At 42.4% G+C, this 26345-nt stretch overlaps 2 protein-coding genes and 4 non-coding genes across 6 annotated transcripts; 5 read left to right on the plus strand and 1 right to left on the minus strand.

The window, feature by feature from the left end:
- The first annotated feature begins 25 nt into the window (after nt 1-25).
- rps7 (ribosomal protein S7) lies at nt 26-6240 on the plus strand. The gene is made up of 7 exons (XM_085432555.1): nt 26-105; nt 619-704; nt 1993-2064; nt 2693-2836; nt 3388-3452; nt 5250-5400; nt 6129-6240. The coding sequence occupies exons 2-7, from the start codon at nt 630-632 to the stop codon at nt 6204-6206; spliced, it is 585 nt and encodes a 194-aa protein (XP_085288681.1). The 5' UTR covers nt 26-105; nt 619-629; the 3' UTR covers nt 6207-6240.
- LOC146692462 (small nucleolar RNA SNORA73 family) lies at nt 2228-2445 on the plus strand. Its single transcript, XR_014915400.1, has one exon. It is a non-coding gene; the product is annotated as a small nucleolar RNA SNORA73 family (small nucleolar RNA).
- LOC146692463 (small nucleolar RNA SNORA73 family) lies at nt 3007-3224 on the plus strand. The gene has a single exon (XR_014915402.1). It is a non-coding gene; the product is annotated as a small nucleolar RNA SNORA73 family (small nucleolar RNA).
- Nucleotides 4201-4418, plus strand: LOC146692464 (small nucleolar RNA SNORA73 family). The gene has a single exon (XR_014915401.1). It is a non-coding gene; the product is annotated as a small nucleolar RNA SNORA73 family (small nucleolar RNA).
- On the plus strand, nt 5630-5847 carry LOC146692465 (small nucleolar RNA SNORA73 family). Its single transcript, XR_014915403.1, has one exon. It is a non-coding gene; the product is annotated as a small nucleolar RNA SNORA73 family (small nucleolar RNA).
- A 2632-nt stretch (nt 6241-8872) lies between the features above and the next one.
- LOC146692466 (interactor protein for cytohesin exchange factors 1-like) lies at nt 8873-25345 on the minus strand. Its single transcript, XM_085432557.1, has 9 exons — nt 25240-25345; nt 18938-19107; nt 17769-17842; nt 17491-17562; nt 16753-16808; nt 15244-15332; nt 13013-13268; nt 12763-12935; nt 8873-11768 (listed from the first exon to the last, which is right to left on the minus strand). The coding sequence occupies exons 2-9, from the start codon at nt 19094-19096 to the stop codon at nt 11568-11570; spliced, it is 1080 nt and encodes a 359-aa protein (XP_085288683.1). The 5' UTR covers nt 19097-19107; nt 25240-25345; the 3' UTR covers nt 8873-11567.
- Nucleotides 25346-26345: the final 1000 nt, after the last annotated feature.

Raw genomic sequence — 26345 nt, forward strand, 5'->3', positions numbered from 1 at the left:
TCAAGCGTTTCTACAATTCTCGCGATAGAAAAAAAGGTCGCTCCCGATTGGATTAATCCAACTCTCGCGATGTTCCGGCCTCTTCCTTGGCCGTCGTTGACAGAGGTTAGTCGTGCCATTTTACTCTGGACTAGCTTTTCTGTTTTAAAATGTACTTTAAATGTATTTAATGGCAAGGTTTACACACAGTAGGGCAAGTGAATCCTGTGATAGCTTAGATTATGTGATTTGCAGTATCGGATGGCTCATCTTAATGTCTAAATAAGACATAGTAGAGGGGCTCTGCTCAATGAGTTCGGCAAGCGAGTAGCGGCTAGCAACAGGCCGTGCATGTGTTCAGTTAGCCGTCACAAAACCGAAGGAAAAAGAGCTTAAGTTAATTTTCAGGGTCGGATGTTCAGCTCTTTTAATTGTGACTCAAGTAGTTAATATGTATGTGCCGTTTTATGTCCATTGGGCTGTTATATCAATCTCCTGTGCTATTGTGGTGTAGCCCGGTTAGCTCAGAGGTGTTACGCCTGGAGGTTAGCGGTGCTCTGGGCTTTCAATAAAGGGTGGATATTAAATATGTTCGGATGCCGGTGGGTCTAACCTAAATGTTTTTATTTCTCCGTGCAGAGACAAAGGCCATGTTCAGTACCAGCGCCAAAATAGTGAAGCCTAATGGCGAGAAGCCAGACGAGTTTGAGTCTGGGATCTCTCAGGTAAGAAAGTCGGCATCACAGATCCATGTATTATTGAAGCTTCAGTCCAGCTGAATGAGTAACTGTGGGGGCCGTTGGGGAGAAAACTGTAAAGGGAATCATGAATAAATATGGTGTAAGAGAACTATATGATTTATTGGTCAGCCATTACATAACTGCACTATCTGTTAATATGAGGCCAATTTTATGTCAGATTACATTTTTAAAAAAGGTACTGATTTTTTTTTTGTGTACAGGGGTTCATGTACAGTATCAGAACTTTTTTGTCTCCAAGTGACTATTTAAACAAGAATTGTACTGTTGGAGGAATGTAAGGCTGTGTGTGATTGAGTCTTTAATGTGATTTAATTATGACTGACATTAAAGTCTCAGCTGCTGGTTCTTCTCAATCCTGTAAGGCTGAGTGTTTCATTAGGACAGCCCTGTTTGGTGGTTTTGTCCGCTTACTGGTTGGTGGACTGATGGGGTGATGCGGCCTTAAAATTATATCATATTTCTTGAAGTGTCTGGTGAATAAAGTACCAGCAGCACCAGCATTGCAGTGCAATAGTGGTGATACATTTTAAGTTCAGTAAGCAAAAAAAGTAACCCAGGTCATGTTTTCTCTTTCAAAAAAAGAAAAGGCAAGTAAAATAATGCACCTGTGAGTGCTATGTTGAGCTTCAGCAGCTGAAGCTCAACATAGTTCTGTTCCACACTGTCGGACAGAAAGCTGTACCCCTGGCTTAACTGATTAGTTTAACAATAACTGAAGTGATGTTTTAACCCTGCTCACCAGGCGGCTGTGGTATTTCTCATCTAGTGTTCCCTAAAGCTTACCTGGTTGCTCTCATGGCGATCAGTCAGCTGTCTCAGATTCTAACTCTGCTGTCTTGGACAGCAGCTGGTGATGGAAGTCTTTCCCCTTGCTGTGGAGAGATCCTGTAACTTGGAAGGTGATGTAATCCTGAACCTTCAGCAGCTGAAGCTCACTGAGGCTCAAGAGCATAACCGTCACCAGTTGGAGTCCAAGATGGTGGAGTTGTTAGTCTGTCTTCAGGATGAAGAACCTACTGGTGCAGCAGCTGATAATTGAGTCTCCCAAAATAACTTTCAGTTTTTTTATAATGTATTTTAAAAAGGGATGGTTTTGTTTCTTTTAATGACCACATGGAAAATCTGCCACCAGTGGGATTGGGCTCTCCTTTAGAGAGAAGCAGAAATATGAAGCTAATAGAAAACGTTTGAGCTAGTCAGGATGAGTGATGTGGTTGTGCTTGCTTTACTCATTTGACTGGTCTTTCCACAGGCTCTGCTCGAGCTGGAGATGAACTCTGACCTGAAGGCTCAGCTGAGAGAACTGAACATCACTGCAGCAAAGGTGAGAGTTCACATGAACCTGTGTGCATGAGCTTCGTGTCATTGAATTATTTACATAACTGATACATAGATTTTGTTTTAACAAGCCTGTTGCTGTGTTTGCTGCTTTTCACTGACTCAAAATCAAGCTTTAATTTATCTTTATGCTACGTTTTAAATCTAATCCGACGTGGACATCCAGAGAGTTGCTCTCCTGGCTCTGTCCTGGTGGCGTATGGGAGCGTAGCTCTGAGCTGAGACGTACAGTCCCGTTCCACAACGTTGGAGAGAAAGCTCTGTCCCCGGCTGCTGGCCGGTGAGGACGAGCGTCCTGCATATTCCTACATCTTCCCAGAGTCCTTTAGGGCCATTACTGGGGAGCTAAACCATGCAGTGCACACTTTTTGATACGTACTGGTGTTATAAGTCGTCGTGTTTTACTAAAATTCTTTCGTACTAACCTAGAGTTCAATGCATGTTCCTCTGAGTTTTAACAGCCACAGATTTACGAAACATTAAGACAATTTCCTTCAAGGATCCAAAGCTGGGATTTGGGCACCTCGTGGAGAGCTCCTGCCCTGCCCAGGTGGCGTCACATCACACTTCAGAGCCCCTGTGCTCTTAAATGACTGCTGCTTTATTCTTTTCAGGAAATCGAGGTTGGTGGAAACAGGAAAGCCATCATCATCTTCGTTCCTGTCCCTCAGCTGAAGTCCTTCCAGAAGATTCAGGTGCGCCTGGTGAGGGAGCTGGAGAAGAAGTTCAGTGGAAAGCACGTGGTCTTCATTGCACAGGTGAGGATACCATCGCTGTGACTGTCAGTTTGACGACTTACTTGATATCCAGAAATATTACGTTTTGCTTTCAAGCTGGATGCCTGGAAAACATTACTTAAAATGCATAACCCTGTTAAGAACAGGCGTGAGCTCAGGTATGTGTCCGTGTGTTGTGGTGATTCTTTTATCCGACATGGACATCCAGAGAGTTGCTCTCCTGGCTCTGTCCTGGTGGCGTATGGGAGCGTAGCTCTGAGCTGAGACGTACAGTCCCGTTCCACAATGTCGGACAGAAAGCTCTGTCCCCGGCTGCCGGCCGGTGAGGACGAGCGTCCTGCATATTCCTACATCTTCCCAGAGTCCTTTGGGGCCATTACTGGGGAGCTAAACCATGCAGTGCACATCTTTTCAAATCAGGGTTCAACTTATAGGCTGATAATGAAATAAAACCTCTTTATGTAAGCAAGAATATCAGCCTGAACCTGATTGTTACCTTCATGCTGCTCTGTAGTTGCTTTTGTTTGCCCAATTCCTCGTTGGAGATTAATTGAACAATTTCTGACTTTCAGAGGAGAATTCTGCCCAAACCCACCAGGAAAAGCCGCACGAAGAATAAGCAGAAGCGTCCCAGGAGGTGAGTGCCGAGAGTTGGCTTTAAAATCTGATCACAGATTTCTGCGGCTGACTCGCAAGAGTGGGTCAATGTGTTAAAGTGGATCTGGAGTCTTTAATGTTAGAAACTTTCCAGCTCTGACAATGATTCAAGTGAAAGAACGGAGGGAAGATGGTGCAGTGATGAGCATTTCCACTAATACTCTTGAGCCTTTTTTTTTTTTTTTTTTTTTTTTGAGCTCATACAAAAACACTATAATGAACTTTAGCTGGCAACATTTACACTGTGCTTAGTTTACTTTCATTTTTCTGAACTTCAGTGTTCTCTCGGTTTGTAAAGTGTTCGATCTTCTGTCACCTTCTCAGACCCCTTTTATCAGTCCAGCGTCGGGTAGCCTGGTGGTGGTTACTTGCGATCTACCACCACCTTGTGGAGGTACTGTTGCAATGCATGCTACCAGATGCATGTGATGAAAATTAATAGTTCTTGTGATATTAATTTTCATCACATGACGTTAATGCATCTGCAGTGCTCTCTTTAAGCTTTAGAAATTGCTTTGTGTATAAATGATTTTTAAAAGATGTATGTTAATACTGTGTTGAAGCATCTTTTTTCAGGTAACACCCTTAAGATTTATTTCTGTCCTTCAAAATAAAAGAGATTGTGAGGATAACTGTAAACTTAAATCTACAAATGTGTTTCTAAAAAAACGGGAGAAAGGTTTATTAACTGGACAGAATGATGCTATAAACCCATTTGTAAATCTAATCCGACGTGGACATCCAGAGAGTTTCTCTCCTGGCTCTGTCCTGGTGGCGTATGGGAGCGTAGCTCTGAGCTGAGACGTACAGTCCCGTTCCACAACGTTGGAGAGAAAGCTCTGTCCCCGGCTGCTGGCCGGTGAGGACGAGCGTCCTGCATATTCCTACATCTTCCCAGAGTCCTTTGGGGCCATTACTGGGGAGCTAAACCATGCAGTGCACAGACTGATCATTAATAGAAACCAAAGAAGGTGTGACTGAATGTTTTTATTTTCTGTGAAGAGAGTCCCGGTTTTTGCTGAAAGTTGGATGTTTGAAAGGGCGCTGCAGGTGCTTTGGAAGGAAAACTTTACTGATGTGATTATTGGTCCCCGGTTTATCCGAGCTAAATCTTTCAACCGTTTGGTAAAACACAGTAATCCGAAGTTCAGCTCGGACCAGGCTGACTAAAACTCTCAGTAAGATTTATTTAGAGGAAGTGAAACTCATTAGGGTACTATAGCGGTGCCCGTTGCTTCTGTAAGTCATAGTCTGCCACCCCTCCAGTCTGCTTGAGGTGGCGGCTGTCTAGGCTGGCATCCTGTTGATCGGCCTGTGGTTGTCGTGCAGGTCTGCAGCCACACATAGTGCAGTGGAGGCAGGCCTGCAGGGACCCATGGCTGCCCTTGGGAGACAAGCTTTGTAATCAACACCAAGCCTCAGGTGTTGACCTTCAGGGCCTCACTCCCAAGATTATTGCTGTAACATAAAACTGTTATCAGGGAAAATGTTTTACTTTAATGAAATGAAATAAAAACCGGACTTGAGGAGGAAGAAATGTCTTGTTGCTCGAAGTTATTAACACGAGCAGGATGTCAGCATGATTAAGTGTTTCTGCCCACGATAAATACCCCACCAGGGTAGAGAAGTAATAAAAGCTCAAGTAGAACCTAAAGCTTTCAACCAATAAGAACCAAACTGAACTGAAGCACGGAAACTCGCTGTGGACACACACTGAAACTAAACGGAGTTGGAAATGAAGCATTGATGACCTTTTTTCTTTCCCCCAATTCTACAGCCGCACTCTGACCGCGGTCCATGACGCCATCTTGGAGGACCTGGTGTTCCCCAGTGAGATCGTGGGTAAGAGGATCAGAGTGAAACTGGACAGCAGCAGGCTCATCAAGGTCCACCTGGACAAGGCTCAGCAGAACAACGTCGAACACAAAGTGAGTTTTAAAGCAGCGGAGGCGTCTGCATGTTCAGGAAACACGAATAACGATGCTTTCAAGTGTCAGTCTTTAACGTATTAATCAGTGGAAGGATTGTTTGGTGTGGAAAAAGTCACATTGTCACACCAAACACCTCCCAAAAACGGGATTTATTACAAGGATAAGACGGAGCACGTGTCCCTCGGTTAAATTTCTGGAGATGTTTTAAGTCTGAAACCTTTTTGTTCCGACGTGGACATCCAGAGAGTTGCTCTCCTGGCTCTGTCCTGGTGGCGTATGGGAGCGTAGCTCTGAGCTGAGACGTACAGTCCCGTTCCACAATGTCGGACAGAAAGCTCTGTCCCCGGCTGCTGGCCGGTGAGGACGAGCGTCCTGCATATTCCTACATCTTCCCAGAGTCCTTTGGGGCCATTACTGGGGAGCTAAACCATGCAGTGCACAGACTGATCATAAACAGAAATTGAATTTATGGCTTAACTTGTCCTTTACTTTGAGTTTTATGCACAGATCAAAGTCCAATTCAAAATCCAAGGGTTGTATTAAGTACAACATACTGGCATAAAAAATAGACCTGTTTAAATCCTTCAGCTGCAGACAGGAGTTTGTCCTGCAGCCTTGGTTGTTGCTGTTTTGTTTTTTTTATATCATGTAAAGAAAAAGTGGTGATGGTAAATAAGAGGCAGGTTAAGTTAAACTAACGTTGATTTTATTCTTTCCTGATTCAGGTGGAGACCTTCTCTGGTGTCTACAAGAAGCTCACAGGCAAAGACGTCGTGTTTGAATTCCCAGAATTCCAGCTGTAAATGCAGATGACAAAATAAAATTTGTTTACTGTCACTACTGTTGCAGGTTGTGGTCTTTGATTTCCTTCTCAGAGGGCACGTTGGAGACCAGCGGAGCACTATTAAGCTTTTCAAACGATATGTCAATTATTAATAACCTGTCAGTATGTGGGAGCAAAATCTTCAGCCCTGTTGAAAATCCATGCAAGCAGGATTTTATTTTGATTGGCACACTTTTCGCAAAAGCTCAGATCATACCATTACTGGAAAGAAGGGTGGGTGGCTGACCGAAGACGGTGAATGTAGTGATACAGGCCAGGTACACAGATCGGAGCCCAGATTTAAATGCTAGCCTGTCCGGGAGGGGGAACGGGCGAAAACATAAAATCTGCATCATCTGGCTGCATTTCATTATTATTTAAGAATAATGACACCCATTTTTATGTTGATCCATTTTTCATTGTGGAGGACAGGAGATTTCAAACTTGTCCAGGTCTTACACTTTGAGTTCTCCCAAGTAGTCGTAAATGACTTAAACTAAGGCTTTTTATGAAAACTAAATACAAATAGTTTCTTTGAATTACATTTACAGTTTAGTTTGTATATAGTTTTATATTCAAAAAAGTGTATTTGAATGGCAGACATGTGTGCATGTTTACAGAGCCTTGGCTCAATGTCTAAATGAGTCGTACAGGCCTGAATGTGCACTTGAAGCCATTTGATCTGTTGCTCACCACAAGAGGTTTTGGAGTTTAGTATTTTCAGCTTTACAGCTTTTCCTACAGATTAAAACCTCCCTCCGTTCATACTGCAAAGTAATTAAATGACAGAATTTTTTTTTCATTAAATTTAAACAAAGCAAAACGTGTGGACAATGAGCTTTCAGAACTTTTTCTGTAATTTTATGCATTTATTTTGTGTAATTATAGTCCAAAGATTTCATGCTGACAGATTTTTCTTTGTCACAGCAGCTTTTTTCCCCCCCCCTCTTTGTTGTCCCGTTTGGATCTTTAGCCATCAGAATTGTTGTCTTAAGACCAAGAAAGATGCCAAGCGGATTTATTTTACCAAGTGGATCATCATGGCCTTGCCATATTGGTCCATTTGATTGACCTTTATTATAATTATGTATTTATTTTATTTTCGGTTGCTACAAACGGGACAGACATGACTGGGGGATAGGACAGGGAGAAAGAGGGAGAGAAAGAAAAACGGAGGGGAGAAGAGACGGTGAGAAGGGGGGGAAGAAAGAAAGAAAAACAAAACACCTGGATCACCTGTATGGAGAAAAAAAAAACAAGAGAAAAACAAAATAGCAACATCATAAATACAGCACCATCACAATAAACTAGCTAGCAGTAGATAACAGTAGATACTAAAACGATATTGTACAGCACGCACGATAGACAGCGCACAATGTGCTTTGAGGCAGCAGCCAAGAAAGGTGTAGTTCACGTCTGTGAACACCCGTGTGTACACCTGTGTGGATCAGCATGCTTGTATTCCAAAGGTTTCTCCATGTAACGATCTGCTAGGGAGTGTGGGGAGCCATAGCCCCGTCCCCCAGGGCATGAAGCAGGTATGGAGGAGATCCAGGCCCCAGACATCCAGAGGCCCCAGAGTACGAGGACCCAAGGAGGACCACTAAAGGGGGGGAACCGTGCCACCCTCCTGGGAAGAGCTGAGTAGAGCCCCAAACAAGAGGTCACCCAGCAACTACGGAGCAGAAGCCAGAGGGGGTTGCAGTGGCGTGCCTGCCGGCAGCCAGCTGTGCCAGAGAGGACCGAACTTCAGGCCCAGAGGCCTGAGGGCACCCCACCCCCCGGAAGGGGCCCAACAGGCGCCAGGCCCCGCCAATCGGCCACCAGGAGTGAGCCGGTACATACATGAGCACCCAGCCCAGGTCGACAAGAACCACCAAAACACCAACGTCTGAGGGCATCAGCCACCGGCAGGGAGTGTGGTGAGGGGAGATAGGCCTCCATACTTTGGAGGGCCATAGATGTACCCAGAGAGGTTGAGTCTAAGACCCAACCTGACATATAGACACAGACAAACAGGCACACGCGGACACAAACGTGCATTCCCACCCCCATATACACAACCAAATACTCGACACTCACCCAACGTGTAGACAGACACAAATAGACACTGCCCAGACAGTCGCTCTCCCCAAACATACTCTATATCCCAGGTCCAGGTACCCCCGCCCCAGAGCGGCAAGCCGCACCTAGACCCAGGCTCCTCCCGAAAACCCTCAGTGTCTATATCCATTTAAAACTGAGGGTAGGGCACCAGCGCCAGAGGTGGGTTGTCAGCAGCAGCTTTTTTTCTGCTATCAAGAAATGCCACCTTACTGTTTAAAAGGAAAACCTTTTTTTTTCTTTTCTTTTTTAATGAAAAGAACTTATACACATCATACACACACTTTATAAATACTGATGTTGCCCCTGCATGCATTTTACCTGTGGCCCTCAATCATAAACAGGATTCCAACATTGGTTGTTTTTAATCTGATGACATCTAGAGGCCAAATCCAGGAGTTTTAATAACGCGTGTTGTTGGAGCCTCAACCTCCTAACACTAGTTTGTTAAAATCGCTTTTTCAAACTTGAAATCTGAATGTGGAGAAATGTCAGTACTGGGTTCCTACAGTGTGCCGTAAAACAATGACTCAACAAAATGAGAAACTTCAAACATTTTACTGCAAATGTACAATAAATACAGCAAAAAGCAAAATATTAACAGACTTTAAAACCTGTCTTTCACCGGTGCAGCACCAGTTTAGACCCAGTTCTACTTTCGGTGCCTTTTGGGAACCCGTTCCTACATTTCCACCAGTTTGATAGCAGAATATTTTCACAGCATTTCTAGAGTTTCTAGATGTATTGCAGTCAGAAGACTGAATACAACATGTTCTTATTGTGTTATTTCATTCTGCTCAAAGACAAACAAAACACACCTATGATAAAGTATCTTATACCTGAATGTAAAAACGCAAACTGAATTATTGTAAATGTTAAATCAAGGCATCAGCTTGATGATGAGCAGATTCAAACTGAGCATTCGACCGCAGCCCCAGCTTGAATGGGATTTTTGTGTTGGATGATAAAAATGTGAGACATCCTCAAGACGACACTGCAGTGAACGAGTTCAGAGGTAGAAAACAAGCTGTCGTAAAATCATTGCTTCAGACTTGTTCACACAACAAAAGTATCAACAAATATATACAGATCCCGCCTCTTCTTTCACTGAAAATTCATTTAAATCTTTGCAAACATCAATATTTGCTTTTACTTTGAGTAAACTTTAACACTGCTCATAACTGGAAGGGACACCTGGCATGAACTCGGCTCCTGAATCCAGATTAGTTGTAATATTTTATTTACAACAATAAGTTAAGGCATAGAAGGTTCGACTCCTGGCTGCTCCGGTCTGCATGTCAACGAGGCCTTGGGCAAGATCCTGAACGCCGAGTTGCTCCTGCATCCATCAGTGTTAATGTTAGATAGAAAGCACTTAGACATAGAAAAAGGTGGATGTGGATATGTGTGAACGTGTTGAATAAAGCGCTTTGAGTGCTCAGGAAGAGTAGATAAAAAAAGCATTGAATAAGAACCAGCCCATATACCGAGTTAATGTCTACCAGATTTTTTAAATTTAAACATGAAAAGTATTTGTCGGGCGGTGGAAGGAGTACTTCGAAGACCTCCTTGATCCCACTGACACGTCTTCCGAGGAGGAAGCAGGGTCTGGGAATGACGGGGATGACCCGCCAATTTCTGGGGGCGAGGTCACTGAGGCAGTTAAACAACTCCTTGGTGGCAGAGCCCCTTGTGTGGATGAGGTCCGCCCTGAGTTCCTGAAGGCTCTGGACATTATAGGGCTGTCCTGGTTGACACGCCTCTACAATGTTGCGTGGAGATCAGGGGCAGTACTACTGGACTGGCAGACTGGGGTGGTGGTCCCCATCTTTAAGAAGGGGGATCACACTCCTCAGCCTCCCTGGGAAAGTCTATGCCAGGGTGCTGGAAAGGAGAGTTCGTCTGCTAGTCGAACCTCAGATACAGGAGGAACAATGCGGTTTTCGTCCCAGTCGCGGAACACTGGACCAGCTCTTCATCCTTTCAAGGATACTTGAGGGTGCATGGGAGTTTGCCCAACCAGTCTACATGTGTTTTTTGGACTTGGAGAAGGCATTCGACCGTGTCCCTCGGGGTGTCCTGTGGGAGGTGCTGCGGGAGTATGGGGTGTCTGGCTCATTGCTACGGGCCATTCGATCCCTGTACAACCGTTGCAAGAGCTTGGTTCACATTGCTGGCAATAAGTCGGACTCGTTCCTGGGCGGATGATGCCCATATGGAAAAGAAATAGAAAAAAACTTATAAAAGACTTGCATAAGATGTGGCCTACTTCATATAGTGAATCATATAAGGCTTATATGATTTACTCATGAAAGTGGCCACCTTCAGATATTATTTTAGTAAGTATCCAAAACATACAAGTTTCATTTATATAATTTTTCAAGGGATCTTATATCTGTTTTCACTCTTGTATGCTTTTCATACAAGTTTCACACAAGACAGATACAAACTTTATAAGATTTATATATATCTTTTCCATATGGGTGGGCTCCGATTCTGTTCATAATTTTTATGGACGGGATTTCAAGGCGCAGCCATGTGGCGGAGGGCTTTCACTTCGATGGCCTCAGAATCTCATCTCTGCTTTTTGCGGATGATGTGGTTCTGTTGGCTTCATTGAGTGATGGCCTCCAGCTCCCACTGGAACGGTTCGCAGCCGAGTGTGAAGCAGCGGGAATGATGATGGATGGATGGAAGTATTTGTGAAGCTGTGACTCAACATGTCAATTTTTTTCCAATTTCAAAGAATCCTTCCAAAAGTTGCTGAATCCAACACTTTAGTCACTTCTAAGCTGGAATGATCCCCACTTCACATAAAACCATCATGCAGATCCATCATTTCCTTTGGAGTATTCCTGCTAAAGAAACTGAAAAAAGTCACACAAGCTACTTGGTGGAGGTCATCTCTTTTTAAATAAAATAAACAGAAATTATATATTAAAAAAATACATCCACAAAATAAAGCAAATCATCAAAAAAAAAACAAAAAAACATTAATCAAATACAAATTAAAGTTTTGGCTTGAAATTAAAAACAGTGTTTCCTGAGCTTTAAAGACCTACAAACATCCCAATCTGCTGCATGAAAAGAAGTGAGGTGAAAAGCATTTAAAGGTTAACCTCGAGTAAACTTGTAGCATCGTTATTCAATCCAGAGTAGGAACCAACTTCCTCTCATCACAGGATGATGGTGGGGTTTAGACATTTTTGTCTTTCAGTGTCTTTCAGACTTCATAACGTTACTGTACAGCAGTGTTGGGCAGCTCTAAAATCTCAGACACTATCCCGTCTGGGCTTGTGGCACCCTCCGCTTCCTGGTTGTGCTGAAGGATATCTTGCAGCAGGATGGTGTTGGAGAGTCTCCACTCCCTGTACATGAGCGCTGTGAGATTTGGTTCATTCAGGATCTTCTCCAAAGCCAGCAGCTCGGACTCTTTAGCCTGAAAAACACGAGTGTTAGAAACATGCAGTGATCCTCCATCAGGCATCAGCTCATGGAGGAATCCAAACAGGGTGTAGATTACTCTAATGTTTAGTGTAGGGTGTCCCCAAAAGCGGGTCAGTTCCCATTAACTCCCTTATTAAAATGTCCAGTTTTACAGAAGAAAAGACCTGCTACAAGAAAACAGCTCAGGTCGGGAGCGATAGTTTGGAGATATTATTGTTAATAAAGTCAGAGGCAGTCACAGAAGTAGTCTCCTTAAATAAAAATCTAGGGATTTATTAGATAGTCAGTCTGCATATCAACATCGATTGACCCTGTATTATGCAGGACAGCTAGCATTAGCTGATAGCTTAGCAATTCAACATTGCAGTTGGCCATTGATCAAAGACCACTGATCAATGGCCACGAGTACCATTAATTATTGATCACCAACCAAACTAAGTTAACAATAAAGGATCTTGAACACCCTCTGCACCACTTACCACACATGTAGCCGAAGACTAACATCTGTTACAGCTCTGCTGCTTCAAGGACAGGTGCAGACAATCCTTACCACCATGATACCTGGATTCATTTTCAAGAATAGCTCCTTACTGTATCATATTCGTATGTGTATATGTGTATTTCTATGTAATTAACTGGTGTTACACAGTAATTTTTTCCAAATTTTGGGATAAATAAAGAATTTATTGTTTGATATTATCTAAGTATGTGGTTTAGCTTCTTATACTGGCTGTAAACATGATAATTTCGACTGTAAAATTGGACACTTTAACACGTCTTTTAGGATTGACTCACTTTTGGAGCCAGGCTGAAGCAGCCATTAGAGGAATCAACACGCTGTTTGGATTCCTCCATCAGCTGATGAATGATGGCCCTTTGACATTTCAGCCCCAGGGTCTGCTGCTTGATAACAGCACGTGTAACTGAGTACCCTAACCCTTTCATTTTTTTTTGGCATTTAGTTAAAGACAAAAGTTCAGACTCACCTTTAATGTGCTTTTGAGTATCCGGACCAGGTGAACCTTTTCGTTGACTTTTTCATTCTTACATCGCCGGATAAATGAGGCCCTGAAGTCCCTCTGAAATGTCTGTCCAGTTGGATTGACGCTGGCTGCTTTCAGATGGTTGTAGAGGCTCTCCATCTCATCTGGCGTTTTTTCTGGAAACAGGAAAAAAATCAGTAAGGTTAAGTAGCAGGAGACGACATGATAACCACGTGTAGCTGCAGGTGTTTACCCTGGACTGTGTCCTCCTCTTTTTCCTCTCTAACATGAATTAGAGGAGGAGTCTGTGTTCCGCTGGTTTCATCCTGCTTGGGGAGGTCCAGCCAGGACAGACGACCGCTGCCCTCAGAAACTGGTCTTTGTCTTCGGTTTTTGCTCATAGAGCTTCCAGCCGAGCTGGTTCTGCTTCTGCTTTCAGTGATTATTGATGAGACGGTGGGGAGTGAGGTGCAGGATAAAGACTCCCAGGGTGGCTGAAGACGGTTTCCCTGTGAAAAGGGCAGAAAGTGTTTCAGAATATGTGTTTTCAGTCATTTTAAATTTAAGATTAACCCTTGATTAACCCCTATCCCAGTGAGAGATACAACCTGGACAAGTTGTCAGTCTGTCACAGGACTAACACAGAGGGGAAAAAACAGTTCACACTCACAGGCATGCTAGAACAACCAATCAACCTGACCCCATACACGTCTTTGGAATATGGTAGGAAACTGGAAAAAACCCACTCAGGAATCAGGAGAACATACCTATCAAATGTTTAAACTGAGCAAGTGTACCATTTTAAATAAAAATATGATATCTCTTTTTATCTCTTTTTGAATCTTCTTTTCAAATGTTCTGGCAGGAAAACATGTCAAAATAGTCTCACAGAGGACTCTAGCTGCTCAGCAACTCTGGATCTTCCCTGTTGTATTTTTGGTTTCATGATGCTCATGAGTTTCGTTGACCTACTAATGATCATGTGCCAAGGTATGAAAAAGGATGTGGGTCTTTATCAGGACATGTGTGCGCCATGACCTCCCCAGTGTTACCCATTCTAGCCAACCTTTGTATGGAGGAAGTGGAAGTGGCTAGGTGGAACAGGAAAGGAACATCACCTAGCCTCTGGTACAGATACGTGGATGACACCAATTGTTCACGTGAATCATTGTTCAGGTCAACTCAGTGATATAACAAAGGATAATAATAATTTGCTGTTTCTGGACTGTGCTGTGCACATTGAGGAGAATGGAAACCTCAACATTGAAGTTTACCGGAGGCCCATGCACACAGACCATTAAATAATCCTATGCTGACACTACCATCTGGAAGAAACTTAGAGTAATCAGGACCCTCCAACAGCGGGCAGAAACTGTTCCCTCCAAGGCATCAGGGAAACAAAAGGAGCACACAAATGTAAAGGTTATGCCAGCTTTCATCAAATCAGCAAAGATGTACAGTAAAGACTTAAAAAAAACTCAAAGAAGTCACTTTTCTTGCCAAGATCCTGAGATTATCTGAAATCAGTGTGCTGGAATAATTAAGTGAAGTTCGAGCTGGGATTCTGTGAGGGTTGGAGGAATTATTAAAGGAAGAGAATTACAATGAATGCAAGGTTGGTGAAGAAGGACTTGTTTTGGTTCTTAGAGAGGTAGAGCCAATCATGTATCATTCACTGCTGCCACTGTTAACTTTGAGTTAATTGGGCTGCTCCAACTTTGTGAATAGGAAATCCAAATTGAGGGGGAATTCCAGATGAAGATCTGAATCTGGAACAAGGCCTAGGAGCTGGGTACTCAGCTTTTAGTGCCCCAATACACCCACCAGCACAGGTTGCTTCAAATACTGATGGTGCTATAGCCACAGCTACGTACCATTTAAACCAGCATTTACAGCGTGCGTACCCACCACAGTGTCTTTCTGAACAATAGGTTTTCCCATTCAGTCAAAAGTTTCACATCAGCGCTGTTACAGGAAGTAAAAACTGAACGCAAACTAATCACAGAGTTTGAGGTTTTTTGTTTTCAGAAAGGGTTGGGGTTAGAAAACCGACACAGTCTCACACAAAATTGAGAAATGCACCACTGGCTGAAACAACACCAAAACAACAGCTTGTGCCGGCGGACGTGACATCACAGGTTATAGCTTCTTTGGCCTCATCATGCACAGAGTGCAGCTTGTATTAATGTTATTGATCAGTGTAGATAAAGATGGGCATCGTGATGACACCCCAAACTAATGCCAAGGTATTTCAGAAACTGGTGTTACCAACTATGGTTTCAAATCGATCAATCAAAATCAATACAACAGCCTGAACAAACTTTGCCAGAGTTTTCGTCAGTGGTCATTTGTGGTACTGCAGCTAAAAATGCTGCAGCCCAAAGACCATTTGTTCCCAAATGTATTACCCCATCTACAGTATGGCTAGTGCCTATTTTACTTTTACATTAAGCTCTCTTCTATGGACTTCATGCATTTACTTACATTTTGGGTGGCCACTGAATCCAGCTGAGAGTCAAGAGAAGAAAACGACAAGTCTTCTTCATCCTGATCACTCCCCTCACTGTAGCGCTCTGCACACACATGCATAAATAGAGACAATGTAAAGAAAGCAGCAAAGCAGAAAATAAATAGATGATGTGTGAAGGAAACTAGAGGACCAACAGATCAGTGAAAGAGATAACATGAGACAAGAAATGGGAAGACACATGTGAAGATGTGATGAAAATCAGAGTGAAAGAATGATAGAAAAAACAAAAAAGAAGGAAAAACTGAGAAAGGGTAAATGGGAAAAAAGGAATGAAAACTGGAAAGGAAGATGTAGCAATGGGAAAGGGAGAGGAAGTGTGTCAAGGAAAAAATATATGAAAAAGGGAAAAATACCACCTTCCTTTAAAGGGACAGGAATGAGCAAAGAAATTTTAGAAAACCAAATTTGTGAAGATGGAAAGGAAAGCTGGGATAATCAAAGAAAAGAAGAGGGTGCAGTGTGTGAAATGTTAGTTGTAAGAGAGATACATTAGTGGGAAGTAACTGTGGTCAGACGTTTACAGACACTCATCGTGAGTATGTCATGGTATTTTTTGGCATTAATGATTTCTCTGCACAGTTCTTCATCCACAGTGGAAGGATTGCACAGCACACATCTCTAATGACTCTGAAAAAACTGGACTTTTGAGCTTTTGAGTGTATCCACATATTTTCATTAGGGCTGAGGTCAGGCCTTCGGGAAGGCCATTCTAAAAGCTTAATGTTAATTTGATTTAATCAGTTTTAATGTTTTTGGGATCATTGTCCCACAGGAGAACCCAAATGTGTCAGTTTCAACAAGTTTCAAATGTAGAGTTGAGGCAATGTTGAAGAATTTGCAGGTAGTCCTTCTTCTTTACTTTTTGTGGTTGACAGGGGTCAGCATGGGCACCCTGACTGGTCTGTAACTATGCAGACCATGCGTGTTCTGACACCTTTCTATCAGAACCAGCATAAACTTTTTCAGGAATTTAAGCTACAACGTCTTGTTTGCTGGATTGGCCACACAGGCCAGCCTTTGCTGCCTACGTGCATCAGTTAGCCTTGGTCCCCCGTGACCCTGTCACTGGTCCACCACCGTTCCCTCCTTGGAACCCTTTTGACAGATACTGACCCCTGCAGACTAGAAGCACCACACAAGTGCTGCAGGTTTGTAGATGCTCTGTCCCAGACGTCTGGCTATGACAGTTTGGCCCGTGTTGTTCAAATCTTTATGTTTGCCAGTTTCTGAGAACAAAATGTTCACCCTAATGTGCCTCACCCACTAACAGTTGCCACCATGATGATCAGTGTTATTCATGTCGCCTGTCAGTGGTCATAATGTTACGTTTGATTTAAAGAGTTCAAAGAAATTATTAAAAGCCAGAGTTACCCTGACAGTCATGCTCATGAGTGTGTGAAACTTCAGACTGCAGCTGTGTCACCATCATCATTTTGGTAGATTCTTATTTTTAATCCTCTCACCTTCACTGTTGATTGCCTCATCTAGTTCAGCTGCTTCTGTCAGTTTACTGATCCACCTGGACACACACACACACACACACACACACTGCATTAAACTCTACAAATGACACACAACATGCAACATACTACACGGTGTACTGCAATGAATCAATAAAAAGAAACATGACATTAAAAGGATGGGAGGAGGAAATGACTGTACTTTCTGACACAGAATAGTGATACTTATTAGTTCAGAGCAAAGTTTCTCAGCCACCACTGGCTGAAGTGCAAATGTCACTAATTCTAGGCTTCACTCTTTTCTATAAGACTAAGCCACTAAAGTCAGGAGAGGACATTCTGAGACAAGCATGTCTGCAAAATCTCAACAGTTTCTGCCTTATGTGGATCAGTTTGAAAAGTTATAATGACATTTTTCTGCTGGTATAAACCCTCAAAGTGGGCCTAAGATGCTGATTTCCAGCATCACATGCATTACTAGACTGAACTGACCCCCTTTAAGCCAACCTCTGATTGGCTGCTCCATGTGTAAGGTTTAAACAGTAGATGGGAGGGGCATCTCTATCCAAATCTCTATAACATCATTCAGCACCAAGTGTATAAAAACTGTCAAAAGTCATATTTTATAGAAGAATTCATTCCTGTAAGTGTACGCAGTCAATGACAGGAAATAAAGAGAAGCAGTATCAGTCAACTCAATGACATATGATAAAATAATAACAATGGGTTAAAAGTACTCACTTATTCATTTCTATGTAGCTCTCAGCACCAATAGTAATAGTCACTACATTAGGATGACTGGCTGTTATGACACTGAAACACAACACAGAGCAAAGTAATGGTAAATTCAATGCACTATATAAAGCAGTTGGTGAAGATGTGGAAAACAAATGCCTTGCAGCGGATCTCTCACCACTGAGACATTTTTTAAGATGCTTTAGCAACAGAGAGTGTACAAACAGCCGAGTAAGTCTTGTGGTTTAAGAGGGGGAAATTTAAAAAAACAAAACATGTCATACTATTTCTTCCTGGAGGTTTTGGCCTGTTCGATGGTAAAGCCTGACAGGTTGATGAATCCATCAGCTTTCTCAGCCTGCAGAGAGGAGCAAAAAGAGCTCAGAAAACCTGATGAGAAACACTTTAATGCAGTGAAGTCTGCAGAAAACAATGTGTCTGTATCTCAGGTTCCTGTGTGATCTCAGCAAAGTGTCAGTGGTCAGAGCCAGAGGATGCACATCGCTGTGGACTGTGCTCTATCTGTCTGTTTGGTTGCAGTTTGACCTACTTCGTGTCTTAGTGTGGTTTGACTATATGCTTATTTAAATTTACAGCTTCACAGAGATAAAGGGATTTACATATGATTCTTAACATATAAGAGATGTTTCTATTTAAACACATTTATATGGAATATTAATGTATTTGTATCAAAGTAGAAACTTAAAAAATTTCAAAACCACGTAATTTAGTTATTTATTTTTCTAAAAGATGTCATGTGTGTCACACACAGGCAGCACTTCTTCTAAGGCTCACTTCAACAGTGAGTCAGGCCCCACAGACTCCCATGTTAAAACCTGCTTCAACAACAGTTTGGACTTCAACTGCAAAGGTTATTTTCATGTATAACTCAGCCACTTAAAATCTATTTAGAGCTCCCCTCCACTTTAAACTAGATATCTTGGGCATGTTCGTGGCTTTAGGAGCAACTTTCATGCAATTGTCTGACACATCATATCCGAAAGTTTCACGAGGTCACTGTGTGTACAGGTAAACATTGTGAGCTTCAGCACTCAGATATTTAGGTCTACTTTTTATCTCTGCGTGATGTCACAGAGTTAGGTACCCATAATATGGTCAACTCAGACACCAAAAGCCCCACCCAACTTCTATTTAAACTTTTAAGAGGGGCAACCAATCAGAATCAAGCTAGCTTCAAGGTAGGGTGGGCAGCTCAAATAAGGATAGAGGATCAAATGAGGAGTATAAGATAAAGAAGGATTATTTTGAACTATGAATCATGCAAAAACACTCTAATAGAGTCCAAGATTAAGAATACAGTGCTCATTCAAGTTTTGCAAAGTCTCCGCAAACCGGGAACAGATTTTCTGATGCTAATCGCACATGTCAGACCTGAATTCTACTGCACGTTGTTTGAGCTGTAGGGCTTAACTGTGAGATAACTGTGGCTCACCATCTCGTTACTGTACCAGTACAGAGAGCTCCTCTGCAGGACAAACCAGTATTTCTTCCATCTGCTTCCCAGGAAGCTACGGCTCTCCTTCTTCCGGTGCAGCCATCCCTGACAGTCCACCGCTCCCAGGTCTTTGACCGAAACCCGACGCCGACTCATGGCTGCAGACTCTGCAGGAGAAGGAGGAAGGCAGGTTACAGGTTCAGATCTTCAGATCAGCGGGAGGAGCCATCCAACAATGATGCTCCTTAGGGGCCTCACATGTACTCAGACAACTGGACAACTATTTTTACTAATTTCAGACCTGCTTACTTTATTGGATTTATTGAGTTATTTCTTCAGCTATAAGACCTGAGACACTTTAATGTACAATATTTAACTTATTCACCTGTATTTATTTTACCTCTATTGTTGACTTTTATTTTATTGTATATCCATTTTTATTTATTCAGCTCCTTATTAAATTATACATTTATCTTTTTAGACAGATTTTCATTGTCTGTTCTTCTTGCAGTTTATCTTCCTGTATTTCCATTTTTAATTTACTTTTAACATTATTTTATTGATTGAAACTTATTTTAGTTTTACTTAACAAGCAGTTAAGTAAATTTGTACATTTGTGTCACGTTTGTCAAATGCCCCACGCTGCCTGCAGCTGTGAGCAGCAGGCTGAAACCCACAGAGCCTCGGTGCAGTGGTCATCCTATGTTCAGCCACTTTTGGTTTCCTGATTTGGTATTTATGAGTTTTCAAACAGACTCCTGATCTTCTCTGTAGACCTCAGTGTGTTCTAAAAATACAAAGGCCTGGGTAGTGCAAATGTTTTTAAATCATGCTGTCCTAATTCCACTGTTTACCAGTTTATCTGCACACTCTGATGTTCGGTTTTGGCACTAATTTTAGAATAAACAACATCATTGAGCTGCTTTTCTGTCTCTTTTGATCAACTCATACAGATGAGACTGTTTCATTCTTTCTTTGTTGAGTCTGCCCTTTCATTTTCTATAAAAACAAGTTTCAGGAAGTCTTGACAGATAATTTGTGGTATTCTAATAACAATAGAGAACAAGCAAGGCACTCTGTCATAAGATAAAACTTTTTTTACTTTTATTAGGATCAGTGATGACTTAGAATTGATGCATGTTGATAGTTTTCTGCCAAACTGCTTGAAGAATCATCTCAAAACATAGTTTTACCTGTAGACACAATGCTTGAGCTGTTATGCTTGCAAGGTTTGGGTTTTGTTGTTGGACTTCTACCCACCCCACTGAAGAGCATCTGTCACAAAAGCCATGAGAGCAACGTTTTCTTCCTTTTTTGTTTTTGTAAACTTTCATTTTTTTATTTGTTGGTTTCAAAACAAACTAGAAAAAAAGTCGACCTGTGCAATGCGATCAGAGGTGCCACCATGATAACCTTCAGTATATCTGAAATTTGGACCATCTCAAAGGTGCAGAGTGCCATTGTGGACCCTTACCATCCTTGGGGTTTGCTTGTTTAACCCGCTCAAAGGTGGCACTAATAGAGTCATTTTTCTGTGTTTGTCTGACCCTTTTTGTATATTTATACTGACAGAGTGGGGTATTTAGTGTGTTTCATATGCTGCATTATCTGCATGGCAAGTTTCCCAACTGCGACATTTTACTCTGTAACATCTGTGATATAATCTTAACTCTCATATTACTAACATTAATGCTCTGCAATTCTATCAGCACAGAAAGTTAACACCCAAAGTCAACCTACCAAAGAAATGCACGACTCATACGCTTATGTGGTTACAATAGAGAACAAAAAAACATATGAACCAAACAAAAATAGGAACTAATGCTGCTCTCTTCTCACATGAGCCAAACTTCACTCAAAGTGAAGTTTGGCCCCTGTTGCCCCAGTGGGCAAAGGTTTTCAATTTTGTCTATGTTTTGAATAAATTCTCTCTCTTTTCTATCCAAAATTTATGTCACTACCAGGTGTAAGTCTTCATCAGTATTATCCCTAACCCTGGGATAAGCTCGGACGTCGCCCGGTTCAACAAGGTCAGGTGTTGAGGAACCAGGGCACCCTGACGAGAAGTGGGCTACTGGAACAAGAAGGCATCAGTGGGCAAGAGACGAAAACAGGGCGTTGTTGGAATGCTACTATGCAAGTAAGCCCCAAGTGCAATAGGAGAAGGATCGTTGAGTGCGAGAGGAACTGGCCAAGCTTGAGACCTGGATCCCCCGTAGCCAGTTACCAAGATTAAGTGAAGTACCCTCAGAAGGTCTGCTATATGATGTTAATGGATACAGGAATGCTTAGAATTGTACAAGATCAACAGGACCCTAAGAGCCTTCATCAGGAACTCAATGGGTATGTGGTGTACAACACTAGAGGCCAACTCCAAGCCCATAGCATAAGTCACCATCAAGTGCGGGATCTACCAAGGAGATGCTCTGTCCCCACTGCTGTTCTGCATAGGCCTGAACCAGTGAGATACCGACTACGGAATGGAGCAGTTGTCAGCCACCTCCTGTACATGGATGACATCAAGCTGTATGCCAAGAGTGAACGAGACATCGATTCACTGATCCACACTACCAGGATATACAGCAATGACATTCGGGCTGGAGAAGTGTAGTCGGATGATAACAAAGAGAGGGAAGTCAGAACTGAGGGGATCGAGCTACCAGAAGGCAACATTGCAGACATAGATCCCGCAGGCGAATGGGAACCATGAAGAGCCTGCTAGGAAAGCTGCAACCACCAAGTACCTGCAGAGGGTCAGGCAAGTCCTGAGGAGTCAGCTGAACAGTAAGAACAAGATCCAGGCTATCAACACCCACGCCCTGCCCGTGATCAGGTACCCAGCTGGTATAATAAGTTGGCCAAAGGAGGAGATAGAAGCTACTGACATAAAGACAAGAAAGCTCCTTACCATGCATGGCATGGCAGCAGAAACCCAAGAAAGAGGAGGGAGACGAGGAACCATCATGGAAGGACAGGCCCCTGCACGGTATGTACCACCGGCAGATAGAGGAGGTGGCTGATATCCAGAAATCCTACCAGTGGCTGGACAAAGCTGAACTGAAAGACAGCACAGAGGCACTAATCATGGCAGCACAAGAACAAGCTCCGAGTACAAGATCCATAGAGGCTGGGGTCTATCACACCAGGCAAGACCCCAGGTGCAGGCTGTGTAAAGATGCCCCAGAGACAATCCATCACATAACAGCAGGGTGCAAGATGCTAGCAGGCAAGGCATACATGGAACGCCATAACCAAGTGGCCGGCATAGTGTACAGGAACATCTGTGCCGAGTGTAACCTGGAAGTCCCGAGGTCAAAATGGGAGATGCCCCCAAGGGTGGTGGAGAATGACCGAGCTACGATCCTGTGGGACTTCCAGATACAGACGGACAAAATGGTGGTGGCTAACCAACCGGACATAGTGGTGGTAGATAAACAGAAGAAGACGGCCGTAGTGATCGATGTAGCGGTTCCGAATGACAGCAATATCAGGAAGAAGGAACACGAGAAGCTGGAGAAATACCAAGGGCTCAGAGAAGAGCTCGAGAGGATGTGGAGGATGAAGGTAACAGTGGTCCCCGTGGTAATCGGAGCACTAGGTGCGGTGACTCCCAAGCTAGGCGAGTGGCTCCAGCAGATCCCGGGAACAACATCGGAGATCTCTGTCCAGAAGAGCGCAGTCCTGGGAACAGCTAAGATACTGCGCAGGACCCTCAAGCTCCCAGGCCTCTGGTAGAGGACCCGAGCTTGAAGGATATATATATATATATATATATATTTACATTACCACAGTGAGATGACTTTAGTCTCATGAACAACATTAGCTAATTGTTATTTACTAAGTAAACAAGTACTATTTACTAAGTAATCTTGAAATGACTGTTCAGTACAGGAATGAAGCCCAACAATCATGTTTTATCAGATACTCAACTAATCAAAGTGATGTCATGACAAAAATGAATGACCAACAAAACATTTTTTCTCCTTCATTTCTGTCAAACAAAGCTGTATGTAACGTTTCTCGCAGTTAGTATCATGGTTGCTTCACTTCCGCACTGCTCGTACTTATAGTACGCACCGTACGTACGTATGTGTAGTGTGCATACTTCAAGCGTGCAGACCCTGAATTGGGACACAGCCACAGCCAGGCTACAGAGGAAGTGACAGGTAGGTGAGACAGGTAAGAGAGGAGAGCTATGCTGGAGTAATAAAGGCATGAAGACCATGAACGTGAGCATTAAATAGTTTTTTTTTTCTTGAATAGGGTAACCATATATTCAATGTAAAATGAAAAACAAACAAACAAACAAAAACAACAAGTCCCAGGTAATCCACCCACACTAATCCCAAACCTTGATTCCGGACAGATATGCATGACGGGTATTTACACACCAGTTTTACCAGCATTAAAAGCTCACTTCAAGTAAACCTACTAAAGGAATACATGACTCATGAACTTATGTGGTTATAGAAGAGAACAGATGAGTATATGTACCAAACAAAAATAGGAACAAAAATAGGAACTTAAGTTAAGTTGTGGTAAAAGAGCAGCTTAACTCAAGAGTCAAGTAACGCATCTAAACAAAATGTTAAGCCTGACCCAAGAAAGCCATTCTACCTAATTTAGCATTTAGCAACGACAAGGAAAGGTGGTTTCAACAATGGCCCAAACACTAACATGGTGTGAATATCCGGGATGATCCCCCATTCATCATAAATGTGCGCACGGTATGTGGCAAGAAGCTTTGCTTAAGTACAAAATTAGGTATTTACCCAAAACTAGCAAAACACAAACAGCAAAGAAGACTGCTGCCAGACAGGATGGAAGAGAGACCTGCAGCAGCTGACAACATTCTCATGTCAGCTGTCTGATGTCAGATACACTCACACAAACAGAAAGGAAGAGGAAATGAAGTTATGTATTCATTTATATCACAGTGTGGAAGTTGGTTTAATGAATATTAACACATTCACACAAATAGGATAGGGCAGGGAGGGGCATCACAGTTCTGCACTGTTCTGTATAAGTTATTGGGGAAACTTCAGGTTTAACCTTTCACTTCTAACGGGGGTGGTAATTTATGCGTCATAGTAGTATGCAGAAGTCTCCATGTACTGTCCAGTCACTTCTGTGTAAATTATGTAAATTCAGTTGTTAGTGTGCAGGTATAGGAGAGTCTGTAGGTTTTAGAGACAGTCTGATGTCTTTGAAGTCTTTGCCTTTCCTTAATTAGCAAGCATAATTTACAGGAAACACTGATTTTCTGTGTGCGTGTGTGTGTTTCCTGTAAGATTAAAAAGATTTTTTGTGTTAAGCATGCCTTAAATCATGGTTGCTACAGCAAGACATTTTATAATTGCTGACTTTGCAAGTAGGCTAAGCGGACTTCCTGGTCCGAGTTCTGTTTTGATATTTAAACTTCACTTGTCCTCAGCCTTTACACTGCGTTTCATCTCTGTGAAGATAAGGCAAAGATATCCTGGACATGCTGATCATGAATATGTTGATACCAAAGTTGAGTATACAACATCTCTGTGGGTGTCATGTTCCACTGTTTAGTAGGTGGTATACATGTGTGCTATACGCTCAGGCTGCTGGGGGACTTCCCATGATGCACTGTGCACTTCTTTTCCACTCCACATGCATTTATAGCTGAACATGTATTAATATTTACATTGAATTATTTATCCTGTTTTTTGGTCTTTTTTCCCATCGTTTTGCAACCAGTCACAGCATGGCCGCCCATTCCTGAGCCTGATTCTGTTGGAGGTCTCTTCTTCCCCACCATCACCAAGTGCTTACCTTACTTTACCTTACAATATAAAAGAGTTTCATGGTATGCTGTATAAATGCAACTGCACTGAATCACAAGTTTCTGGTAGGAAAATGTATGAACGCATACCTGTAAAGATCACGTGGTGTAATTGTGAGGTCCAAAACAGCTAAAAATAATATATGATATAATGAAATTTGATTTCTTTGTCTGTTTTTTAACACTTTACCTTGCACTTTAGAGGTTTACAGTATTAGAGATATTGCATGATGCTGCATATTTCATCTGTTAGCGGTTCCTTTTTTTGTTTTTCCTGTGTACTCTAAAACCAGTTTACCTCGGTCACCAAAAAAAAACAAAAAACCCTCTACAGACTCACCGCTAATTGTATGAGACTGGGCAGATGTTTGTGGTCTCGTTAGTCTTAACTTTACATGTCTCTGTCTAGCTAAGGTTTCTGTACACGCGCCAAATGAAACAGAGGGGGGACTGAAGCAAGAAACTTTGCCGAAACAAGCGCCCTTACCTGCAGTCTGGGTGTCCGGCAGTGTAATGCGTTTCCTGCAGACAGACGCGCAGCACAGGAGGAACTGAAGTGTGCTCCGCTTGTGAGAAGTTATGTTAACACATCAGCAGACCACAAAGTCACAAAATCACACTCACGCTCTACATAAACGCACCACTCAGACTCCACAGCGTCCTTCCTGTTTCGGTGCTCTTCGTGATCTTTATGCCCTCGTCTGTTTCTCAGAAACTTCCCGTTTGCTCTGTAGAAAATAAAACTTATTTTCAGGAAATTAAGCAAATTTATGCAGTGCTGTTTAGTTACAGTGGAGACATCCGACTTCAGTATCTCACACCATTTCCCTCTTACAGTCAAATCAAAGAGACACATGTCATTGACATTCAGCCTTCTTGTAGCAGAAAATAAAACTTCAAGGCCGCCTTATTGCCAACTATAGTGGGGTGAAATGTGTTCATGCACCAGTCTGCATATTTTAGCTCTAAACATTTGTTTGCTACAAATTTCCTGAGCATCCACTCAAATATTACAGAAGAAAATGTGGACTATTCTAAAGATACACCTGAGTCTGTCTATTACACAGCTGCAGAGCTGAATGAGAGTTTAATAGTAGGCATAAGTTCAAACTGCAGTTCACCACAGGGTCCACGAGATGGAGCTGTTAGTCTTTGACAGCTTCATATGTGCCCTTTAAGATTATTACCTGAGGGACTAGCTCATTTAGAACCAGATAATGAACAGCTTACACTTTGCTTCATTGACACTGATGTTGTAACACAGCAAAGCCCGATTCAAACAACAGAATTCACTAATTATTTATAAAAAATAAAATAAAAAACACCAGAAAAGCTAAAGTTTGATTTAGCATTTAAACAGATTAAAGTGGACCTGTTATTGCCTTTTCTTGTTTTCTGTCATATATCTACTCTTAAAATGGTGGATGTTCATATTAAAATCGGACAAAATAAATAAATCAGTGAATGTGCAAGTTTTCTGTGAGCTCAGATGGGTGTCAGACAGTTTTTTTCTTGAGTCAGTGGGAGGAGATATTCCTAACATGGTAACCTAATTTTTTATTATGAAGGTTTATCTGCAGCTATAACACAACT

This window comes from Copadichromis virginalis, linkage group LG15, assembly GCF_057382275.1.
Source record: "Copadichromis virginalis isolate Kocher_CV1m ecotype Utaka linkage group LG15, C_Virginalis_male_GT1.1, whole genome shotgun sequence".
Taxonomy (NCBI): Eukaryota; Metazoa; Chordata; class Actinopteri; order Cichliformes; family Cichlidae; genus Copadichromis; species Copadichromis virginalis.

What these genes read in the sequence shown, in the direction of transcription:
- rps7 (XM_085432555.1), top strand. Translation starts at nt 630, where the DNA reads ATGTTCAGTACCAGCGCCAAAATAGTGAAGCCTAATGGCGAGAAGCCA. An exon ending in TTGAGTCTGGGATCTCTCAG is followed by an intron (nt 705 to 1,992) that starts GTAAGAAAGTCG and finishes GTCTTTCCACAG; the next exon opens with GCTCTGCTCGAGCTGGAGAT. An exon ending in TGAACATCACTGCAGCAAAG is followed by an intron (nt 2,065 to 2,692) that starts GTGAGAGTTCAC and finishes TATTCTTTTCAG; the next exon opens with GAAATCGAGGTTGGTGGAAA.
- LOC146692466 (XM_085432557.1), bottom strand. Translation starts at nt 19,096, where the DNA reads ATGAGTCGGCGTCGGGTTTCGGTCAAAGACCTGGGAGCGGTGGACTGT. An exon ending in AAAACCTCCAGGAAGAAATA is followed by an intron (nt 17,563 to 17,768) that starts GTATGACATGTT and finishes GTTGTGTTTCAG; the next exon opens with TGTCATAACAGCCAGTCATC. An exon ending in ATTCAGTGGCCACCCAAAAT is followed by an intron (nt 13,269 to 15,243) that starts GTAAGTAAATGC and finishes CCCTTTTCACAG; the next exon opens with GGAAACCGTCTTCAGCCACC.